At 43.8% G+C, this 22,291-nt stretch overlaps 1 protein-coding gene across 1 annotated transcript in view; it reads right to left on the bottom strand.

Moving 5' to 3' along the window:
* The window catches only part of MMP24 (matrix metallopeptidase 24), a 458,389-nt gene that overhangs the window by 185,413 nt on the left and 250,685 nt on the right, over positions 1-22,291 (bottom strand). Inside the window, exon 3 of the mRNA XM_085619071.1 lies at positions 8,309-8,425. Coding sequence (XP_085475197.1) covers positions 8,309-8,425 — 117 coding nt within the window. The remainder of the gene's footprint in view (positions 1-8,308; positions 8,426-22,291) is intronic.

The raw sequence follows: 22,291 nt of genomic DNA, 5'->3' as shown, positions 1-22,291 counted from the left end.
CACCATGATGCTTCGCAGTTGTTTCTGTCATGCTGATGTTTTCTGTTTCCGCTTTAATTGTGATCCTGTTCAACCACTCCATGAAGGCTGGCTTACACTCACCCCACAGACATCCAGCACAGGCGTCACTGTGCATGTGACCCTGGCAATAAAGGTGCCGGGCGCACGTGCCCGTAGCCAGTTCCACTAACTATCTGAGTGTGTCTGTGTGGTCAGAATGTATGCATGAGGGCCCGGGCCCTACAACATTACATTGTGCTGTGTACAGCGGACGAAAACATGTCACCGCAGGCAGCAGGTAAGACCTTGGACATGTAGCTTTGTTGTCCCCCAATCAGTACTTAAGAGGAGTGGACTGGGCCAGCTTACGCAAGTCCAGCGTGGGGGTGTGAATGATTATCCCAGGGCTCTGGGCGTGATTCAGTAATGGTAAAGTGCAAATGCATGTGTCTCTGTCACAGTGTGGGTCTCGTTTGGGGAGTGTAAGTGGTCCCTGAAGGGACTTAGACAGTTTGGGTACCATGAGGTCGAACCCAACCCGCACCTGTTCGGCCACCTCCTTCTGGCAGTCTGACACCTGGCCTTGGAATGCGATGTGTGCTTCGGTGGGGTGCAGGGAGCCAGCCGTGGTGGTGGGTGCTTCCAACTGTGTGGTCTGTGCAGGGGGTGGGGTCTCCTCGATACAGCGGGGCTGCCCTGCTCCTGGAGGTGGATTGCCTAAGATGTCCATGAACTGTTGTAGGGCGTCGGTGTCGAGGGTGTGGAGGTCCTCTTCAGCATCACAGACACATTGTCTGGTCTGCTCTGCTTTCGGTGTTGTTTGTCCCTCTGCAATGGGTAGGGGAGATGCATTTTGACATTGTGTTGACATGTATGTTGACGCATTGTTCACATTTACATGCGGACTGCATGACATGGTACATTGTGACTGTTTGGGAGGAGCGGACTATGTGATGCTTGACAAGTGGACATTTGGACTACATCACGCATGTGAGGTTGTACAAGTACATTGCCATCTCACAGTTTCCTGCTATGTCAGGTGTGATTGGCCAGTTTCAACGCAAAAGCGGACCCAGTTGTGTCCTCTGTTCTGCAGTGTATGTGTTGCACTTTGTACCACATTGTCGTCAATGTTGATGTGCTGTTATTGCTATGTGTGTGTGCTGCATTGTTGGGGATTCGCCCCTGCAGCAGTGATTTAGCTGCCACTTATCCCTTTGAGGCGGTCTGCCTTTGACTTTTGTGCTTTTACGGTGCTGAGATGTTGGCGACTTGGGACATTTGTGCTCTTGGACGGATTTTGTTCTCTTGTGCATTGTTTGTCTGCAGATGTATTGTTGACGTCAGGGGTTGTTTGTGCACGTGGATGTGTCAGAGTGTGACCTGCTCCTTTCCGGATGTGGTCCACACTCAGCCACCTCAGTGTCGTGCACCATGTCATGATGATTGTATTACAGCCATGCTGATCGTCATGTAGTGTCACTTGCATTGTCAGTGTGGCTCACAAATACGCATCTTTGCTGTGTTTTGCACGTGTGCATGTGTTGGTTGTGAGATTGGTGATGTGTGGGGTGGGACCCCTTTGGGCACATGGTGGACGGGGGCCTACTTGGTGTTTGTATGTGTGCTGCAGTGTGCCACGGGTATCAGGGACATGATCCAGGGTCATTGTGGGTGTGCAGTGTGCTACACATGATCATTCATGTGTGCCATTGTGCCCATCTCTCCCGTCCCCCCAGTCTCTGGTCGTTCCTCACCCTGTTGATGTTGCGTCAGGTCATATAGAGCTGTGTCTGGACTCCCAACTCCTTGCACCGTCTCCCCACTGATGACTGTGACCACCATTTCCTCCAGCTCCTCCTGTGGCACAGGACTCCCACCTCTAGTCACCGTGGCTGACCTCCTGATGGCAGCGGGTTTCTGCTTGGTTTGGCTTTTCACATCATGCAGGCGCCTCTTGACCTCCTCCATTGACCTCCTCGGCAGTCCGACTGCATCCACATTGATCACGATGGACTGGCATGTTTCCGTTTGTGTTACCAATGACACAGTAGAGGTGATGGACAGTTGTTGTTAGTGTTTATCTCCTCCATGACGAATATCCGGTTTTCCTGTGGACTGAACCCCGTCTTCCTCTTCTTTTTGCCTTCCCCGACCCCGGGGTTTCCTTGCTGGTAGTCTGTGGGGCTTGTGGGGTTCGCGTTGGCCTCTGCACTCGGTCCAGGTGTATCCATGGTACTAAGCGGTTGCTTTTTTTCTCCCTTTTTTTTCTCTGCTTTTCTGGTGCATTTTCCCACATGACACATGGGAATTGCAGGCCTGTTGCTGGTTATCGCAGATTTTTGTATCGCGGTTTGGGACATCGCTACTATTTTCCCGTTCGTCTTTTGCATTTTTGCGGCGTCGCGTTGATTTTAATGCGATCATTTGATGCATTATCGTGTGCCTATTGCATGGTACCGCCGTGTTAACGTGGTACCCTCAACAATATTTTCCCGCGATGGACTACGCTGTGAGGAGTTGCGTTAAGCTAATTTTGTGATAATTATCACACGTTCTTGAGAATATCCCCCATTGAGTCTTCTGAAACCAGAGTCCTTATGGTTTGCAGGATCTCAGATACTGTGAGTGACTTTTAAATCTGAGGCTCTAAAATCACACAGGAATCTGTTAAGAAAATCAGTAATTTGGGGGTTTTAGCACCAAATAAAATGACACTGACATCATAGTTTGGTGGCTGTGAAATTAGGTGACTGGACATATGATGTTTGTGTTCCTGAGACACTCTTGTGAGAAGAAAAATATATATTTTGTCCTAGTGGTTGTAGAAATCCACATTTTCTGAGTAAAACCAAGAACTATATTTGGCATCTGGTTAACAAATCTGGAGAAACTTAAGAAAAAGCCTTTATGGTCAACACAGCCTTTGAGTCTCGGAATAGAGGTCTAAACTTTCCAAAATGGCATCCTTGTGCTTTTTTCTTATGACAGCCCCACACTAAGGGGCCGATTCCGATCCGGGGCTGAAAGCACTCCGACCGAGTTGGATCCGGAGTGTTTTCCGACCGAGCCAGACCCCTACCATCCGACCGAGCGAGTACGATGCGCACATATGCTGTCGGACTCGGTTCGGTCGGACTCCCATAGAAGTCAATGGGAGCCAGTTGTACGATGCGTACATGCGCTCCCATTGACTGAATGGGGACGTCTCGAACAAGTGCGCCCCCTACAGTGGGTACGCGTCGGGGCCATCCGCACCATACATGCCTGTGTTGGGGAGACCCATAGGTCTCCCCCTGTGTGCGAGTCGTACGGCTGCGGGTGTCGGGGTGTCCGACGCAGACCCCCGAAGTCCGACTCCGGGAGCTTTTGCGAGCCGGACACTCCGGCTCGCACAGGCTGTCCGACGCGTGCATCATACTGGCTCGGTCGTGAATCGCATCCATTGCACACCACGGTTAGCTTACGACCGAGACGTACGGAGCGGTTCGGACCCGGAAACTACTCAGTCGGTGAATTTCATGTAGCTCGTATCGTACTGGCTCGCTCGTACAGCTGTACGAGTCGGCCAGAAAACACGCGTACGGCTCGTCGTTTTTCCGGCCGGATCGCGTTCGGGGCCCTTCCGACCCGGATCGGATCCGGCCCGCAGGAGTCTGGAAACAAAGAAATGTAAAGTGGTTTGGACCTCTAAGTGGCAGAAAAGTGCTATTCGTTTGCATACACCAAAATTATTCAATACAACACAAAACAAAAACATATTCACACCAAGGATCTGAAAGAAGATCAAGATTCCAATCAACATCACAACTGCTCCAACCCTCCAACAAATCAGTAAAGACCTGAAGACACTCCTGTTCAGAGAACTTTACCCATTGACATGACAGTACGCTATCACCCACTGAACATTCTACTTCACTGTAGATCATGAATTGTACTGAGGGTATAAACTGCTTTTCCACCTCTCTGTGGCTATGCAACACGGTCTACTTTCTACAAATTTTAGGACATGTAGATTCATAAGTACCATGCTAAGGAGCAATATTTCTATGAGGATTTATAGAGATGTGGTAATATATTTTGAAAAGCAATAGAGTTTGGATAAAAACATACAAGACCTCTCTCAAAGACATGTGGATTGGGTGAGCAGCTGACTTATAGGCAAGCATTGGACCCTTAGAAGAAAACAAATAGAATCAAGATCAGATTGGATATCGTGGTCAGAGTCACAAATTGCCAGTTCCAGAATTTCAGCAGCCAGTAGTAATCAAAATGTTTCTATAGGCCGGAGCCCATGTCACACCTCATTCCGTATAGACATAATTCCTGAAGGGCAGTTCACAGATGACACTTGAACATTTGCAGAGAGCCCTTCCTGGGACGCTGACAGAATTTGCAACCTACGTTCATGAGAGAGGGTGACATTGATACCGGTCCACTGACCAAGCAGATTAGAGGCATCCAACCATGGGGAAAAGAGCAGTGAGCAGGAAGGTATTCAGGCCTGAAGCCTTCCATCACCTTCACGACAGCCTATGGAGCTGAGCTGTGGGCTCACTCAGTCGTGTGGTGTCCAAGAACAGGATGTTGATTTTGAATTGAGACTGCACTGTTTATTAATTATGAGGCTTCTAGCATGGCATACAACTACGGTGCTTAATTCTGGAGCTGATGAGTGTCTCTTTCCTTGAAAGATTTTTTTTAACATTTGGAATCCGATGCTAATGTTATGTAGAACCCACATGAAATTTTTGACTCAGGCCATGCAAAAACTTCTGTCATGCCTCCTCGTCATCAACGTGCGCCCACCTGTCATATTGCAGGCTCTGTAAACTTAAAATACACGTTCGACACATATTATTAAAGTTCTCAGATTAATCACATATTAATGTGAACAAAGAATGACCCCAATAATTTGGGTCTAGCGCCCTGTGCCTCGCAGAAATTGTTTATTTTTTACTTCATTTCTCTCTTGAAAAATGTTATCAGTACATTTACTCTCATATTATTTAAAATGTTGTTTCAATCATTTGCATCAGTTGATTCATATTTTATTAAAGTATTATGTTATGTATGCTGTACTTTACTGAAAGTGTCTTGAAAATGTGTTAGTTTGTATTGTTATGCAGTATATATTTATGCAGGGAAAGTAGGGAAATTCATTATGTTGTGAAACTCGTGCAAATTTGGTATAAGGAGGTATTATTATTATTATTATTAACGGCACTTATAAAGCACACAGCTACTCCAAGTAGTGTCCCGACACGTTCCCTACTGAACGGTTAGGAGGAGCAGGCACAATGTATTTGGAGAGCCATGTTTTCAGCTTCTTTCTAAATAGCCCCGAATCACTCACAGCTCGTAAGTCAGTCGGGAGATGATTCCAGTCCACCGCACCCAACCTGGTCAGTGATCTGCCACTGGCTCTCTGTCTGAGGATCCTAGGAGTGCAAACCAACAGCTTATTTGAGGATCGCAGTTGCCTAGACGGAATGTTGAAGCTGAATCCTGATCTCAAGTAAGAAGGTCCATTACTGTATAAGGCGGAATGTACCATCACCAGGGTCTTAAACTTCACTCTTTCTTTCACAGGCAACCAGTGAGATCCCGGAGATGCAGCATGACATTAGCCCTCTTAGGGAGGTTGAGTAGCAACCAGGTGCCGCATTCTGTATCACTTGGAGTTTATTGAGGAGATATTCTGGCAAGCCAGCATATAGCGCATTGGCATAGTCAAAGCGAGCCATAATCAATGCTTGGATGACCGTTTTCCTAGCATGTACAGGTAGCAGCGGTAAAAATGTCTTTAGTACTTTCAAAATCCCAAAGCATGTTCCTGACAGCCTTTTAATTTGAGGCCCAAATGGCAGCTTGTTGTTGAACCATATCCCTAAGTTTTTTACTGGTCCATTGCGAGGCGTCGGCGGGGAAGAACAAGCAGCCAACGTGTAAACAATGTCACACTCGAAATAAGTAGTCTTATAATCAAAATCTAGTCAGAAGATCAGTTGGACTGATGACTCTTCACTGGAGTACGTGAACCGAAATCTAAGCTAAACACAGCATACACCAGCAACGTTCTACGACTACCATTTGTGGGGAAATACTGAGTTTCCACACATGTGTCTCACGGGACGTAACTTTTTGACGACGTCTCCAGAGACATCTTCTTGTCACCATTTGACTTGAGGGTTTTCCAGACGTACTACGGATCTCCTAACAGTTTAATTATAAGACTACTCATTTGGAGTGGGACATCGTTTGCCAACCAACTGTCTACACCACACATAAGTACCTGTTGTTGGTGTTGTGATAGCCCTGATGAAGCCCTGTTTAGGGAGAAACACATTGGCTGCTTGTTTGTCTGGTTGAAGCTAATAAAGAAGAATTTGAAACTTCACCCGAAGTCTCAAGATTATGTGTTCTTGCAGGTTGAATTGAATATTTGTGTTGACTCTCTGTTTTTGTATTTTCCGTATTGTGTGGTCTGTAAGCAGTGGACCTTGTCGGTGGGCAACAGTTTTTCTTGACTCTACTTTGGTACTTACACACCTGAGTGACTATCTACACTGTGCGGTCTTAATTATCCCTAGCTGCTAAGTTTGGTTGGATACATTTCAATTGGGCCTTCGCTAGCCAGTGGAAAATTGTGGTTAATCTTGTTGGGCGTTTTAACTAAGCCCACCAACAATTGCCATATGATACAACAAAGGTATTGATTTAGAATTTGAATTAAAATAAAGATTCGGATTCTTCACTACTGTTTGCGTGACCTGCAGAGAATGTTTTGCCTTTGGAAATTATCTTGCATATCTTGTGAATGATGAATTGGATATCGTGGCTGAACTCAAAGTGATCTCATGAAGTCAGGGAATTTAGAGATCCTTTTACTAGAACATATTTTGTGTTTCTCAGCCAGGTAAAAGGGGCAGGGGATCATGGGGTCTACAACTTGCAGTACCTTGATTTGGTCTGTGAGTAGTCCATCTTAACCAAGTGTTACATTTTTCATGCCCAACAGCTGTGTGGGAGAAATGTACAGCAGTAAGTTCAAGAAAGCTACGCTGATAATAGTAAAAAACAGCTCTTTATGTCAATTATGTTTGTGTGTGAACATTACGTGTTGAGACTTTTATTTTACAAGCTTTAGCATAAAGCTGTACTCCCTGTGGCCCCAGCAGTTAAATGCTTGTTCGTTTTATAAACTAGTTAGGAGTATGCTCCTTAATCCTCTCTTACATTTCTACTTTAGGCTTTTTATTGGTATTTTTATATAGATTATTATTTTGATTAATTCACATTGTTTTCAGTGTTGTGATCTTCATTTGTTGTTGTATCATCACATTTTGGAATCCCGGACTCTTACAGTGGCCTAAAACTGAACAGAGCCTGCCTCTCTAAACCAGCATCCCACCTGGATGTGAGCGGGAAAGTGACTAGTATTCCTTTTCCTCCTAATGCATGCTTATTGTTCACCATTTATTTTTCTTAGCTCCAAATCTGCTTATCTTTAAAATATATATTGTGAAGGTACGTGTGGAGTTAAAACTCAATAATTTGTTCATTTGTCATCAATACAGTTAAATGAATGGTTTGAGTTTAAATGCAGGCTCCGCCATTGTCACTGTTCTCTTCATTGTATTTATAGCTTAGGACCATAATGGACTCCAGCACATGAGATCAAATGCAATACTGTATAGAAAGAGCCCATCATTGGGGTATCTCTTTATATATGGAATAGAGTACCCCATGCCGTACATTAAAAGGATATTGCAAGTCAGCAAGTAGTTCCATGAGCATATAGAGTGACGTGACTAAATGCCGAGTTCCTTTCTACGTTCATTGAAGTTCAAGGTGACTTCCAATATTCTTTTGATAATCAGATTTTAATGGTTTTCTGCGCACACACAAGACATAGCCACAACACAAAGCATTAAAGACCAGGAGAGGACCCACAACTGAACATCTCAAAAACCACAATACTCCCACCATTTCCCCCACACCTTGGCATGCTTCCAAGGGCATCCCCAAGACTGATATATTGTCTCTTCCAGTTTGGTACACCAGTTCATGGTGGTCCACCAGTTCAATGGAGGAGAAACCAACGGGGAGCTCCAGTGCTTTGCCAGTTCCCTTTTGGCCAAGACTATTTCAATGTCCAATAGAGTGTGGTCCCCCTTGGAAACCCCTGAAATCATCAACAGTACCCAGCAGTGCAACTATGGGGGACACCTCCACTGGGCTGGCCAACACACGAGCAAGGATTGAAAATATATATCAAACATGCATTTCTATATAGTTACAGTACCTGTATGTGATGTGCCTCTGCCGCCACTTCTGCCCAGTTAGTGCATATCGTTTATTCCTTCGTCTATGACTCAAATTGGGGTGATCAGGAACTCCACATCGAGGTCTTTTCATCCACCTGAAAAACGATCATCAGTGTATTGTCAGGAAAGGTACATACAGAAGTCATCACATTATTCCTTCATAGTAACAGACTCGTAAATTAAGAAACTAGCTTAGCAGTTGGAATATTAAAGCTAAAGTTGAGCGAGTCTGTGAGAGCCCGAACCATGATCAAGCCTGAAGCCTGGCTCCGGCTGATCCCATAACAAGCTGAGCTTTCATATGGCTTCTGCCTGCCACACTCGCTCTGCCTTTATGCACAAAAAGGTAAAAACAAAGCACTAGCTTTTTTCAGGTAAAAAGGAGAGACAAACAGATATCCATTTTGTGGCTGATTTGTACAAATTTAAACTAGAAAACCCTGGATTAATTATGGCTTCCCCTTTAACAAAACTGTGTGATCTTAGGCAAATATTTTATTTTATCATTCCTCTTTTTTCTTCACTTATGAAAGCACCTTCAAATACTGAGTTCCGCACATCTGCTGTACAAAAAACCTACTGTGTTTGATTTAATGGACTATAATGTTGGTCTGTTTATAACAAACTATGTCATGTACAAGGTTCACATTACAACTCTCTTGCCTCTTAGTTCACTGATGACATTGTTGCCAGGCAGGAATGGTTCTAGGTTCACGTTTGAAAACTATAACTTTTAATTAAGTACTTCACAGCGAAATGCTATACTTTGATGTTATAATGTCAAAGCTTCCACATGTTAAAGACATACACTTTTTTGAATTTTGAAGAGACTTTATAATAATTTACGTGATGTTTGTTGTATGATTTAGATGGGAAATATTTTCAGGGCTGGGTTCATGCACCGGTTCCAGGAGTCAAGCCAGACCCATGGCTCGGCTGGCCCTGTTAATTTAATGGCTCGCCCACCACTAATTAAAGTCCTTTCTGATAAGTTAGTACGAAGTTATCATTGTTCTTATTTTGTATTTTAAAACCAGAAACCGAAAAAAGAAATACCCAGATCTTTGAGGTAGGGAGTGGGAATACCAGAGAGCATTCCCTTATCCTGTGTGCTCTGCCCTCATTCGTGATAATAATTCACCCTACACTCAAGTCCACCACTCTTCACAAACAACCAATCTGTGAAAAATGGAAACTATGACCCTGAGACATGAACAAAAACCAAACACAGATATAAATACGTTGTTTAAAGACCTAGCATCAGATTAATAAACATTTGGCTGTATACTTGAGAGGGTCATGCACCCTGTTATAAATGAGGGTATCTATTTTGCAATGGTTTGCACCTTTGTCTAATTAGGGACCCTTCCTTGTAGTCAGCTTAAGAGGGATACACTACTGAAATAACCCCTGCTCACCCCCTTGGTAGCTTGGCACGAACAGTCAGGCTTATCTCAGGGGCAGTGTGTAAAGCATTTGCACATACCCATCAGTAATACAGTGAAAACACTAGAAAAGGACACCACATCAGTTTAGAAAAATATCCAATACTTTATATATTGAACACAAGACCAAAATGATACAAAATTCAACATACAGTATTTAAAAATGTGCACTTTGCAAGAATAACATTTAAAATGCAGTGCCTCGAAGTCGGTAGCTCCGTTCGGTGCTACCGCGGTGCTGAAAACAACAGAATCCAGCAGTTCTGTCTGACCACGTTGGAAAGAGTGTCGGCAGACTTGTAAACAGTACCCTTTCATTGCGGCCAATCACAGTGCAGGCCGGTCGTGGCAGCAGTCGCGGTTGCAATGCCAAACGTAGCGATGAGATGTGCAGTGCCCTCAAGTCGCGGTGCAGGCAGCGGCTCATTGACGGTCATCCAGCGGCCTCAGTGAGACCAGGGCTGCGGTGCGGAGTCAAGGCGGTGCTAGTGGCGTGTTGACAGATCACGGTGAAGGCAACAGAGCGGTTGTGGGGAGCTGGCGTCAGTCGGTCCAGACTGCGGTGTGGGATGAGGTGGTGCATGGTGAGACTTACGAGCGGTGCCCCCAGTCACGGTGCAGTCATGGGTGTCGAAGTCAGCAGGCAGTGACGGCATCGGTGAGATCAAGGCGGCGAAGTGAAGTGAGGCGGTGCGGAGTTCAGTGCCCACAGGTCACGATGCAAGCAGTCCTCATCGTCGGTGAGACCAGGGTTACGGTGCGAGATGCGGCGGTGCCCTATGCGGTGCCTTCAGGACACAGAGCCAGCAACAGAGTTGGTTACTTTCCCCCCTCTGTGGCAACTGAAACCACAGTTCCAGAGGCGGTAGCAGAGGTCAGTGAAAGTTCAGTCAAGTCCTTTCGGTGCCCAAGGCAGAAGCAGCAACTGCAGGCCAACCCAACAAAGCAACAACACAGTAAAGGGGCAGTACTCCTCCTGGCAGTTCTTCCAGCTCTACTTCTTGGCAGGTTCCTTGATTCCAGAGAGTTCTAAAGTTTTGGGGTTTGGCCCCAATATTTATACTCAGTTTCTCTTTGTTCTCTTGGGCAGAGAGCGTCTGTGCCCAGCCCACACCAGTTCTGTCCTCTCTGGCCCGGCTTCCAGGCAGGAGGTGGAGACAGCATTGTTACAGGCAGGCCAGGCCCATTCAGGCGCAAGGTAATCTCCACCCACTACTCAGTCCAGGTCTATTCAGCCCAGCCGTGACTCATCCAGGAAAGGCAGGACACACTTCGACCTCAGTGGCTGTCTGAAGAGAATTCACATCCCCATCCCCTGTCAATCCAAAGCCAGACAGCCAATCCATAAACCCAGCAGAGGGACGCAGATGGCTAAGCAATAAACTTTCTAAAAGTGGTATTATCAAACACAGAACATAAAAATCATCTTTACTAAAAGATGCATTTTTATATTCTGAGTTCAGGGATACTAAACCCCTTTTCTCTATCTTGTCCCAATGGGAAGATTAGCTTATAAGGTGATATAAGTAATCTCCCATTCTATCCTATGGGACAGATAGCCTTTCCATAGTGTAATTCACTACCAGGACATGGTAAACACACCAGTGCCTGTCCTACCTTTCACATACACTGCACCCTACCCATAGGGGTACCTTGGGCCTACCTTAGGGGTGACATATGTAAGAAAAGGGAAAATTAGGGCCTGGCAAGTGTGTGCACTTGCCAGGTCAACATGACAGTTACAAAATGCATGCAGACACTGCCGTGGCAGGTCTGAGAACCCTTTACAGGGCTGCTTGTGTAAGTGGCACAACTAGTGCTGCAGGCCCCAAGCAGAATTTGATTTACAGGCCCTGGCACCCAGAGTGCTCTTTACTAGGGACTTACTAGTAAACCAGCAAAACCTGAGTCAAAACCAGAAGGTCAGAAAGTAAAAAGAATGGGGAAACAAGCCAAAAGATACGAGATCTAACACACCCCCCTGCTGTGGCTTTTTCATATCCTGCTGTTCCGGGATCCCGATTAACATCTGCAGAAGGGAGGACCAGGTTTCTAGCAAGCTCCTGTGCTCACACTTACTGACCCGCTCTCCATACCTATCATATCCTTGCACACTCATTCCTCCAGTGTGCATTGCTTTACTATAAGGAACCATTTAAGAAATATGAGAGTTCCAGGCTGTCCATGAACTTTAAAGGGCAATTAGTCAAGCTTTTGCAGTAATTTCATCCCACTACTATTTTGTGCACTAAGATGGCCTCTGAAGGTGACACCTAGTAGCACCTGCTTTACCTACTCGCATGCAATCGCCATCTGTAGTAATCACATGGAGGCAGGTATGTGTGAGAACAACTGATTTATTCACTGTCCATCTCCACAGCTTCCAGGGACAACTGATAAGTGCCCCTCGGAGTTCAAATCATCACATTCCATTTTTATGGCGGTGACATAGTAAGTTCTGAACAGCTCATTAATATGTACAATAGAAAAACTACTACAACATCTCTTTTTTTCCATAAGACAAGAACAATAGAAAAAGGAAAAATAAAAGTAATAAATGAGTAAGTAGAGCCGAACAGAGAATGCAAAATGAATATGAGGGAAGAGCAAGGAAAAGTAAAAGACTATAGATCTAGACGTTTAGGAGTGAGAATTCTCCTTCCACTCTTACGAGGAGTAAAATACTCCAGAGACAACTTGGGAGACTGAGACATTTGCAGCGGACCTTGTTGAACCTGATCTGGATCACTTTCAGACTCTAGACACAACTGCATCACGACTCTCCAGGGAACTTTGTAGATTCTTGACAAATTCCACCAACTCCTCCCATTGACCCTCACAGCAAAGCATGAAATGGCATCCACTTTAACAGGAGGACCATATTTTGACAGTCCTCTTGCCACAGTGATAGGAGATTTAATTCTTACCCAATCTCCTACATGAATGCTAGACTTAAATCCACCCTCATCATGTACAACGGGATTGACTTGAGTCTTGATCACAGTTTAAGCATTTCCAGACAAAGAACATGTACCTCACATTTTCATCCACGCAGGGCACATATGGAAAGAGGCCTCTCTTCCACATAGCAAAACAAAAGGGCTAGAACCTGTGATGGGACTGGGAGTGGTGCGATGAGCTCACAACATACTTTGAACTGCTTCCTTGATATCAAACTTAGAAGAAACAGCCCACTGAATACACTCCACGAAAATATGGTTTGTGCGACATCATTGACTAGGCGATCCATGGAAGGCCACCAGTAGACAGATCGGATGCTAGTTTTGGTGCTAGTTTGTCCAAGATAAACCGCATGGCCAAAGTCGACGATGTGAGACCTCAAAGACTCAGGAGGAATAAACGTATCCCCCCGCATGACCAAATCCAATCTTTGTCGCCAAATTTGTAGTAATCACACAGAGGCAGGTATGTGTGAGAACAACTGATTTATTGACTGTCCATCTCCACAGCTTCCAGGAACAACTGACAAGTGCCCCTCGAAGTTCAAACCATCACATTCCATTTCCATGGCGGTGACATAGTAAGTTCTGAATAGCTCATTAATATGTACAATGGAAAGACTACTACACCATCCCTGCCTCCTGTGAGCCACAGAGGTGAAGACGCAGGCCTGCTGATGTTAGCAGATCACCGTCCACCTCATCGTACATCAGTCCAGAAGTGCATGAACAGATCCAGGTCTTAAATGACCCTTTCCTGTCAATACTGTCAATATGACTTTTCGGCCTTACTTAGAGTTAATATATTAACGGAGTATCGCACTGGTCATGAGCACGGTAATATAGGCCGGTAATGCCAGCACAGAAAATGCTGTCTCCCACCAGCATTGTACATTGTCCCATGGCTGCTCTGCTCCAAGTGAGGTCTGTAAGAGGCGAATGATGGGAATTGTATCAAGCACAAACCTCCCGGCATTCCTCTGTGTGGGACCGATAGTGCGAGATATTGATTGGACTAGATCCACCAGGAACTGAACAATTAGAGGCCGGAGGTGTGTGTGTGGGGGGAGACTGGGGGATTAATGTAGGGGAAATGCAGAAAATGCACACCACAACAAAATAGTGCGTGTGAAATTAATTTAACGAACTTCAATATTCACAAAATGTTAATTTTTTCTCAACTGCACATGTGCAGCAGGGGAAAAGGTTGCATTTTGCTTAGGGGTACATTTTATACTACTGTACACTTCTATTGCCATTCAGCCCTACCTTGCGAAGGTTTCATATGCAATATTTTTACAGAAAGGACAACATCTAAAATTAATCACAAAAGTGTCAGCAGTTTCCTAAAGACAAAGACAAAACTGCAACAAGATCCATTAGCAAAGCTAATGAGAATCCAAAGCACCTTAGTAGCGCTGCCACTCAGTGCGGTGATGTCATACCCTTCAATAAGGACCCTGCATTCTGGTCCCACTGATGTGTCTCGATCACACTTTCGGTGCAAGTAGATTGTTGCCACCATGCATTGACATGGCTTTAAAACCAATCAAGCCTCAGTCAGGAGATCCATGATTGAAAAACTACAAACATAGCGCCTCTCGGCTCAGGAAAAATTGTCCTTAGCAGGTGGGATCCATTCCACCGAGAGAGGAAATCAAAATACCTGGAAGAGCAGCAGCTGTAAATGGGATCTGCCTGAGATCTAATAGGAATTTCTCGACACCCTCTATGTACGCGTCATTACCTCTCTATGCTGTGAATAGTGCGGTCAGTAATTTAATGTTTTTTGCAGTATGTCCAAAGAACCCTGTTTGTTACTTCGCTTTTTTGAGCAGCAGAGATGTGTTGGTTGGTTTTGGCCACGTATGTATGTATTGTATATGATATTTCTACAGCACAAACCTAGACAAAGACAGCGGAGCGCTGTGAAGCGACAAAGGGAGGCATAGAGTCACCGAGGGATCAGGAAGGCAGTTAGGTGGGTTTTAAGAGCAGAAGTGCTCTGTTACTGCATTGTAGCCATATTTACGATGTACACAATAGTATGTGCACCCAAAAACAAAAACAAGTGATATTTGGTGTTCATGAATATATCGAAAGGATACATTTTCAAATTGTCATAAAAGTCCATAATACAAATCATACAAGGATAGAAAACACATTCCAGGATTTGGTGTTCACCACATTAAAAGGATATATTGCGAAAATATAACATTGGTTTCTTAGTTCGCACCTAAACAGTGCTTTCGCTGTCAGCTAATCTGTTGTATGTACTTTGTGGGGTCGGACTCCTCCCACGCTTTGGATTGGCTTTTGTGTGTGTCCTTTAAAAATCGTAGCCTACAAATGGCTAACGGTGCGTGTATGTCCCACCTTTTAAGAAAAGTTTGGGTGTATGTCCCACCTTTTTTCAAAAGTTTACTCCCATGGAATATTACAGCGGAAGCGAGAAGCAAGCACAGTGGCGGCTGCTGCTATGGGACGCATGCTTTGCTCCAACAGCTCTCCTCTCCATGTGTATGTATTTCTGTGGCCGGAACACCAGCGCATTTGTTTTGAGTCGCTGTTGGTTTTGGGCCAGAACATCATTTTTTTTGTTTACATATTTACAAAAACGCGTCCACACAATGAGAGATGCTGCAAAGTGCAGCAGTTTGCTTAACTTAAAGCAGTTGCAGCGGGAACCAGCAGGGACGCGCAGTAGCTCCTGCTGCAGCGGCACACAGCGGGGCGCACGCTTTGCTCATGCTGCTCAGCAACTCGCACTCACTCTCACGCTGATTACGAAAAACAGTTTGACTTGAGTGATTGCAACAGACCATTGTGAGTCATGCCTACACTTAGGAATGAAGGCGCTTACATATTTTGCATCGCCAATTGTAATGGGATATGTATTTGTGGTCCACACAATCCTTGCATGTTTGAAGCCACCCCCGCACACTATTGTTTACTGTCCCTTTTGGATACCCGTAGCGCCGAGTTCGCTCCCAAACAAACTAGGATTGTAGCCGATTTCCCGTGTGCATTCCCTTTCTCCACCTGGGAACAAAATGGTTGTAGCATATTTGCTAAGGTCACACAAAGCATATATGTGCCATAAAGCCTATACATATACACAATTCTTTTAAAGATTTTCTATGATAATTGTACCTCAGCTGTAGGGTCTCAGCTTGAACTTTTCCCCTTTACCTAAGACTACTTCCTATTAACTCAGAGATAAAGTCCACAGATACCCTGCCTAGCACTTGGGCCAATGCCAAGCCACATAGTGGCCAAAAAAGCAGAGGCAGATTTTTGTATAATGATAACTAAAACACTACATTGTATTTCTGTAAGGGATGTTTTCCAAGACATGCTTTACAGCCACAGCATTGCTCACACGTTGTTCTCTCACCAGGTCATACCTTGATCTAATTAATGGAACTGTTTCAGTTTCCGCACGGTGCAACAAAAGGTCCTTCCTCTGGAGGCTGATCTAAATCAAGCAGCACACATGTCTACACAGATCCCCAAAGGGAGGTGAGTAGCTATGGAGCAGGGGGCATGCAGAGAGAATAGAATACAGCCAATTCTGGCCACCACTAACCAATTTGAGTACCCTGCAACTTTTGGAGCTACATACACATAGGGAAAGAAATCAATATCTGCACTCTTCGTGTACGTACTGAAATCTTGCAGATACTTTGTAATCAAGGGAAGCATATGTGAGGATACCCCGTCACGACATGCTACACTGATTTACCAGAGTAAAAAAAAGCTGTGCCCTACTAATGGATTCAGCTGCTACAATCATTAGTAGCATCACCGTACTTTAAATTGCTTCTTAGTTAAAGGTTGGGCACTTTAAATACTTATCCATACACTGGTAAACCCAACAGCATGTAATAATTTTTAATTTTAACCACCAAAGCCTCCAGTGTGGCACTTCAATAAAAAAAAAAACACAGACCTGGCAACGGACAATGAAAAAAATCAGATTTTACCAATAGGCTTTTACAGCATTAACTGTTTATCATACAGCTTTAAACGATTTAGCACCAGAAGACAGAATTGAGACCACAAGAGGGCGACCTGAGGAAATATTAACAATATAGTTTAAAATATCAGCTTGCTCCATGCAAATCCCACCTATACCACCTATATGTGTATTTTGTAAGTTATAAAAAATAATAATAATAAAAGGTTTTGGTTAACGCCAGACCTAAAACTGCGTCAAGTTTCCCATTTGTTGTAATTTTGAACCAATCTTGTCTTATTGAAGGTGTAAACAGCACAATATCTTCAATGCATGTGTTATTCCCCTCTGGTGTTTCAAACTATATGATAAACAAAACCTATGGTGGTATGTGAAAAGACTTTGCAAGGGGTCACTATAGCTCCCAGAGGAGCTGCCCTACAGGGAAAGTCTCTCAGTCTCCTCAGTAGTAGGGATGCCCCCAGACAGCCGCGACGGCTGTTAGCGGTCTTCAACGGTTTGGACTGTAGACGGCAGTGTTCTTTAGCTCAAACCGACTGGCAGAAACTTGGCACACCAGACCTCAAACACTGACTATTTTCTACCAGTTTTGAGGGAAAAAATCAATTTGGGTGAGGAGAGCAGCCACAAATTATGTATGAAGAATGGAAGAAATTATTTTGGACTTATTTATGTATTTAAGTTAATCAAAATCATCCTTCCCCATAATATAGAGAAGGAATATTGGAAGGATTGTTATTCTCCTTGGGCAGTTTTGAATGCAATATCTTTCTTATGAATGCACGAGTAAACTTCTCTGTGTACAGCACACTGCAGAGTGGTGTTTGTGAGAATTTAGATAGTAACCTTGGTGCTTGTGAAAAGGTCTGCAGCCCTCCGAAGTAGTGTGAGCATCTCCCACACCTCACCGAGGTGGAAGGTGCAATTGAGTTATTACATGTGGCTCCCAATGGAACCAGTGTGACGTGTGTTAGACATCATGTGGGCAGCAGTAAAACCAACAGGGAAATTCAACTGGTAAAATAAACATACAAAAAATGAATAAGTAGTTCAACAAACGAAAAACACCTGACCCCAAAAAGACATGCATAATCAATGTGAAAATGCAATTGGAATTTTCTCCATGAGGTAAAAAGACCTATATGTGGAACTAGGGTCCTGTAGAACACGTGTAGTTTTTTTTATTTCTTGCAGTTTTATGTAGCGCAAAGGTGGACCAAGGGCATTAGCACATGTTAAAAGAGAGCCATATTACATTGCACACTTTTTAATGCACTGGAACATTAAGAGATTTGCACGTAATAACTGGAAGTTTAGCCGATGCCATAATCCAAACTTGGTTCTCCAGTTCCAAAGTTGGCACTTCCAGTTCTTAGGTCACATCTCCATACCTTGTGGGTGGAGGTGACTTCTGGCCTCTCCTAAAACAATAGAGTAAATGTTTCCTGGGGCTACCCTGCCCACTTTTGCAGCAGTTCCAGTGTGCCTAACTGCAAACAATCTTCCAGTGTTCCTCTCTGCCAAAATCGAAGATGGACAAACTCTTCTCCCCTTGTGCAGAGCCTTTGTGCCAACCCCAGAGGTGTGCCCATGGTATTGAGTAACCTTTCCTCTGTGGTCACATCAAACCAGTTCTAGAGAAAGCTCACTCCCCGCTAAAATTGGTGCCTGTATGACTAGAAAAACAAAGAAAGGGGGCTGTCCAGGTGTCATCTGACATCTACCTGTGACAAGGAAGGCCCCTTTGAAGTTAATTAAGTTCATACACACTGCCCAAATAGTTATCCTGTCAGAGGAACAGAAACAGCTTCCCACACCCAGGCCTTTGCCTCTGCTTTTGGAGCAGTTTTCACATCTCATTCAAGGCTTGAGCACTTAGAGGCTGCAGCTGGATGCTAATGAACATTAGCCTCTAAATGCTTTAGGCAGGCAAAAGGTATCTTCTAAAAGTACCCTTTTATTACTATTTATAAAAAATCCAACTTCACCTGTGAATCTGGATTTAATAAATAATACAAGAAGTCCAAGAATTACATTTCCATATGTTTCCTAGCCATAGCATTATTACATTGATTAGTGCATCCCAGCGTTTCTCTGTGGAATGTCCAGCCATGCTACAGTGAAAATAGCCTTCAGGTGCTATTCACTGAAAGGACATGTACGGCATTAAACTTCTATATGTCCTACTTTTAAATACCATGCACCCTACCTTCTGGGCAATAGGACCTACTTAAGGGTGACTTATTCATATTTAAAAGGGAGGTTTAGACCTGTCAAAAGGGTTTATTTTGACAGGCCAAATTGCAGTTTCTAAACTGCCACTGATCGGCTACAATGATAAGCCTGAAGCCATGTTTACACTGTAAATGTAGTGGATTGGTATGATATGTGCTGCAGTCCACTAGTAACATTTAACTTACAGGTGCTGTGCACACTTTGTACCATATAATAGGGGTGTATAGGTAAGTTAAGCATGTCAATTAGGATAACAAATTATTTTGACATGTTTTAGGAGTCAGAGCACTTGCACTGGGACCTGGTTTTTCCCAGTGAACAGAGACAACACAGCAGCATCAATCCACAAAAATGGGAGTGACCAGGCAAAAAGAGGCACTTTCCTACAATGTGACTGGTGGAAACACAATGGGAGGATGTTTGGGACAGTCAGATCAGCAGAGAGTGCAGCAGCAAATACAGCTGTGTATGTTAACAGGCAAAGATGATGGAGGAAAGGTTCACCTGAAGTAGGAGTGTGTGGAGTTTGGTTACATTGTAAGGACACGTTTGGCACATAAACTAGAGGAGGGAACAAATCAGCGGCGGCCGGCACAAGTAAATGCGGTGGGGTGGGAGGGGATGAAGTCAACAGACGACGGGATAGGTATGATTAAATAAATAATACCTATTCTGTCATCTGTCGGCTCCCCCCCCATCTCCCCCTCCAGAGGTGGCCTGCCCCACTGCACTTACCTGTGCCGGCCGCCGTTGGAACAAATATGCCATATTTCTAAAGCTTTTTGAGATACTATTTAAAGACAAATTAGTTCTTTTTAGGTACAGGCCTATGCCATAATGCTGTACTACTACGGTGTCAAGTGTATGTCTAGGAGGGCCGTATTTATGCCAGAGTTACACAATAACCACAGAAGATACATTTACACACATTAAGTAAAGGGGACTCATTTACACAGTGGACAACCTGAAAATCTTGTATGGTTTCAGCAGAATGACCATGGAAGAGAATGAATTTCTTGAGATGGCAGCCCAAACCAAAGCAGACCCAATTACCACTGTCTCCTTTCTAGCTAAGGCATTGGTTACAAGACAGACAGTTTTTGTTCTAGAAATGTAATCTCCCATCTCAGCAGAAGTCAGAGAGAGGAACTAAAGAACCCTAAAGACTATTTCTGAACTTGACGATTACAATAGCTCTGAGTTCAGACTATAGTCAGTAGAGTAAGGACATTTCTACTGAGCATGTTTTGCAGATAAATTAAACTTCAAAGTCAACAAATAAATCTCTTATCCTGAAAACTCATACAGAGTATCTGGGAACTGTTAAAGAGTTGTTTCCATGACCAGAGCCACTATTACTCATTTTTATCAACCTATGATGGAATAAAGGCATAAAGGCTGGGTGGACCTACCTGGATTAAGAGCCAGTTGTACGAATATTAAAATACAACCAGTTTTTTGTGATCAATAAAGATTTTTAAGAACTGGCCTATATATAAATAGGTGAGTTCTTAGATTTCTGAATCATAGTGGATCGCAATCTCATGAACCCCTCGTTAATATTAATGAGGTAGATTGCAAATTGTGACACACTATGACTGGAGGTCATGACAGGGATGATGGCCTTATGGGTCAGCAAGCCTCCACGTCTGTGCTTGCTTTTAAATAATGCCAACCTTTTTATTATTTTAATGCAGACCTTTTCCTTAAAGGAAACTAAGCTCCATTTGAAAAAAGGTTTTGTTTTTTGAAGGTTTCAGTGGTCCCCGGGACCATTGGCTACTCTTCAGCTAACTGTTTTTTTTACATTCACAAAGGGGAGGGCATTTCCAGGGGATCCATTCCCTTTTGCAAATGCATTACCACCTCCTATGAGGTGTTGGTAGATTTTAAATGAAGTTCAGTTGCAAAACATTGATACATAAGATAACAATTCTGTACACGAATGGGAGACCTACAAAACACCCCTTCCGGATACTGAATAGGTATCCATATCTATTCCCATTAGAAAAAAAATTCAGACTCATAAAGTTGTATTAGTACATGCATTTTAACTGTTGCAAAAGCCGAATTAGAACATTTGCAACAGTTACAATGCTTAGTACATCTATCACTAAGTCCTGTGATCTACATGTTAAATACAAATTTCTGCAGAAGGCATCTTTACTCACTCAACTGCCTCACAATTATGCATGATGCAAGTTTGGGTGAGACCTTGAAAAGAGTGATTTTATAGTTTAGAGTCCCATCTTTTTTTAATGTCTTATCTTTCGAGTCAGCTGCGATACAGGGGAGTAGCTTCGAGGGGGGGGATTTTAGGGAGTGACACCCCCAAATAAATGCTTTCTTGGCTTGGTAATTGGGTCTGGGAACCCTGAGTCAGGTCTGCAGTGTCTGTGTCAGTTTTTCTTATCATGCACCAAGAATAAAACACAAAACAGTGAGCTTTGATGTAAAACATGAGAGAGACACGGACAGGAATACATCTTATGGCAGAATTTCAAGATGTGAAACCAGATAACTTGGAATCAATACTGGTGTCCATGCTTGTCCAAATTGTGTGATCCAAGGCAAACATTTGATTTTACCGAACCTCATTTTGCTTTATTATTAACATATGAGAGCACTTTTAAATACTGGAGTTTAAGACATGCACTGTACAAGTACCTATTAAGTTTGATTTAATAGATAACATTTTGCTCCATATTAAGAATCTAGGCTACGTTTAGGGTTTACATGACTACTGACTTGCCTCTTAGTTCACAAATAGAATTGTCGTGGGGGGTGAACCATTAATGTTTCTAAGTTCATGCTTTAAAACTATCACTTTTAACAAATGTCTGTAAATGCAGTGATATAATCTAATGTACTAAGGTAAAACGCTTCCACATGTTAAAGAAATACATTTTTTGAAGAGACTGTTTCATATTTCTACATTATGTTCATTGCACAATATACATACTGTTGGACTTGGCCCTATTTGCAGGGTCATCCCTGAACTTTTTGCCTTTCTCCTAGCCTTTTTTTCTGACATGGTGTTGGTGGTTTTAGGACTCTGGGCACTTTAGCACTGCTGTCCAGTGTAAAGTGTGTGCATTCTCTATGCTAAACATGGTAAGATTGGTCTACACCTGTTTGGCGTATTTAATTTACCTGTCAGTCCCTTGTAAAGTGGCATCTCAGATACCCAGGGCCAGTAAATTAAATGCTACTGGTGGGCTTGCAGCGCTGCTTGTGCCACCCACCAAAGAAGCCTTTCAAAAGTGTCTCAGGCCTCTGCCATTGCAGGGCCTGTGCGCGCAGTGTTACTGCCGCTGTGACGTGACACCTAAAGTGTGTGCC

Source organism: Triturus cristatus, chromosome 7, assembly GCF_964204655.1.
Source record: "Triturus cristatus chromosome 7, aTriCri1.1, whole genome shotgun sequence".
In the NCBI taxonomy this organism is placed as follows: Eukaryota; Metazoa; Chordata; class Amphibia; order Caudata; family Salamandridae; genus Triturus; species Triturus cristatus.
Note: the sequence above shows the minus strand (reverse complement) of the source record. Positions and strands in the feature narration are given on the sequence as shown.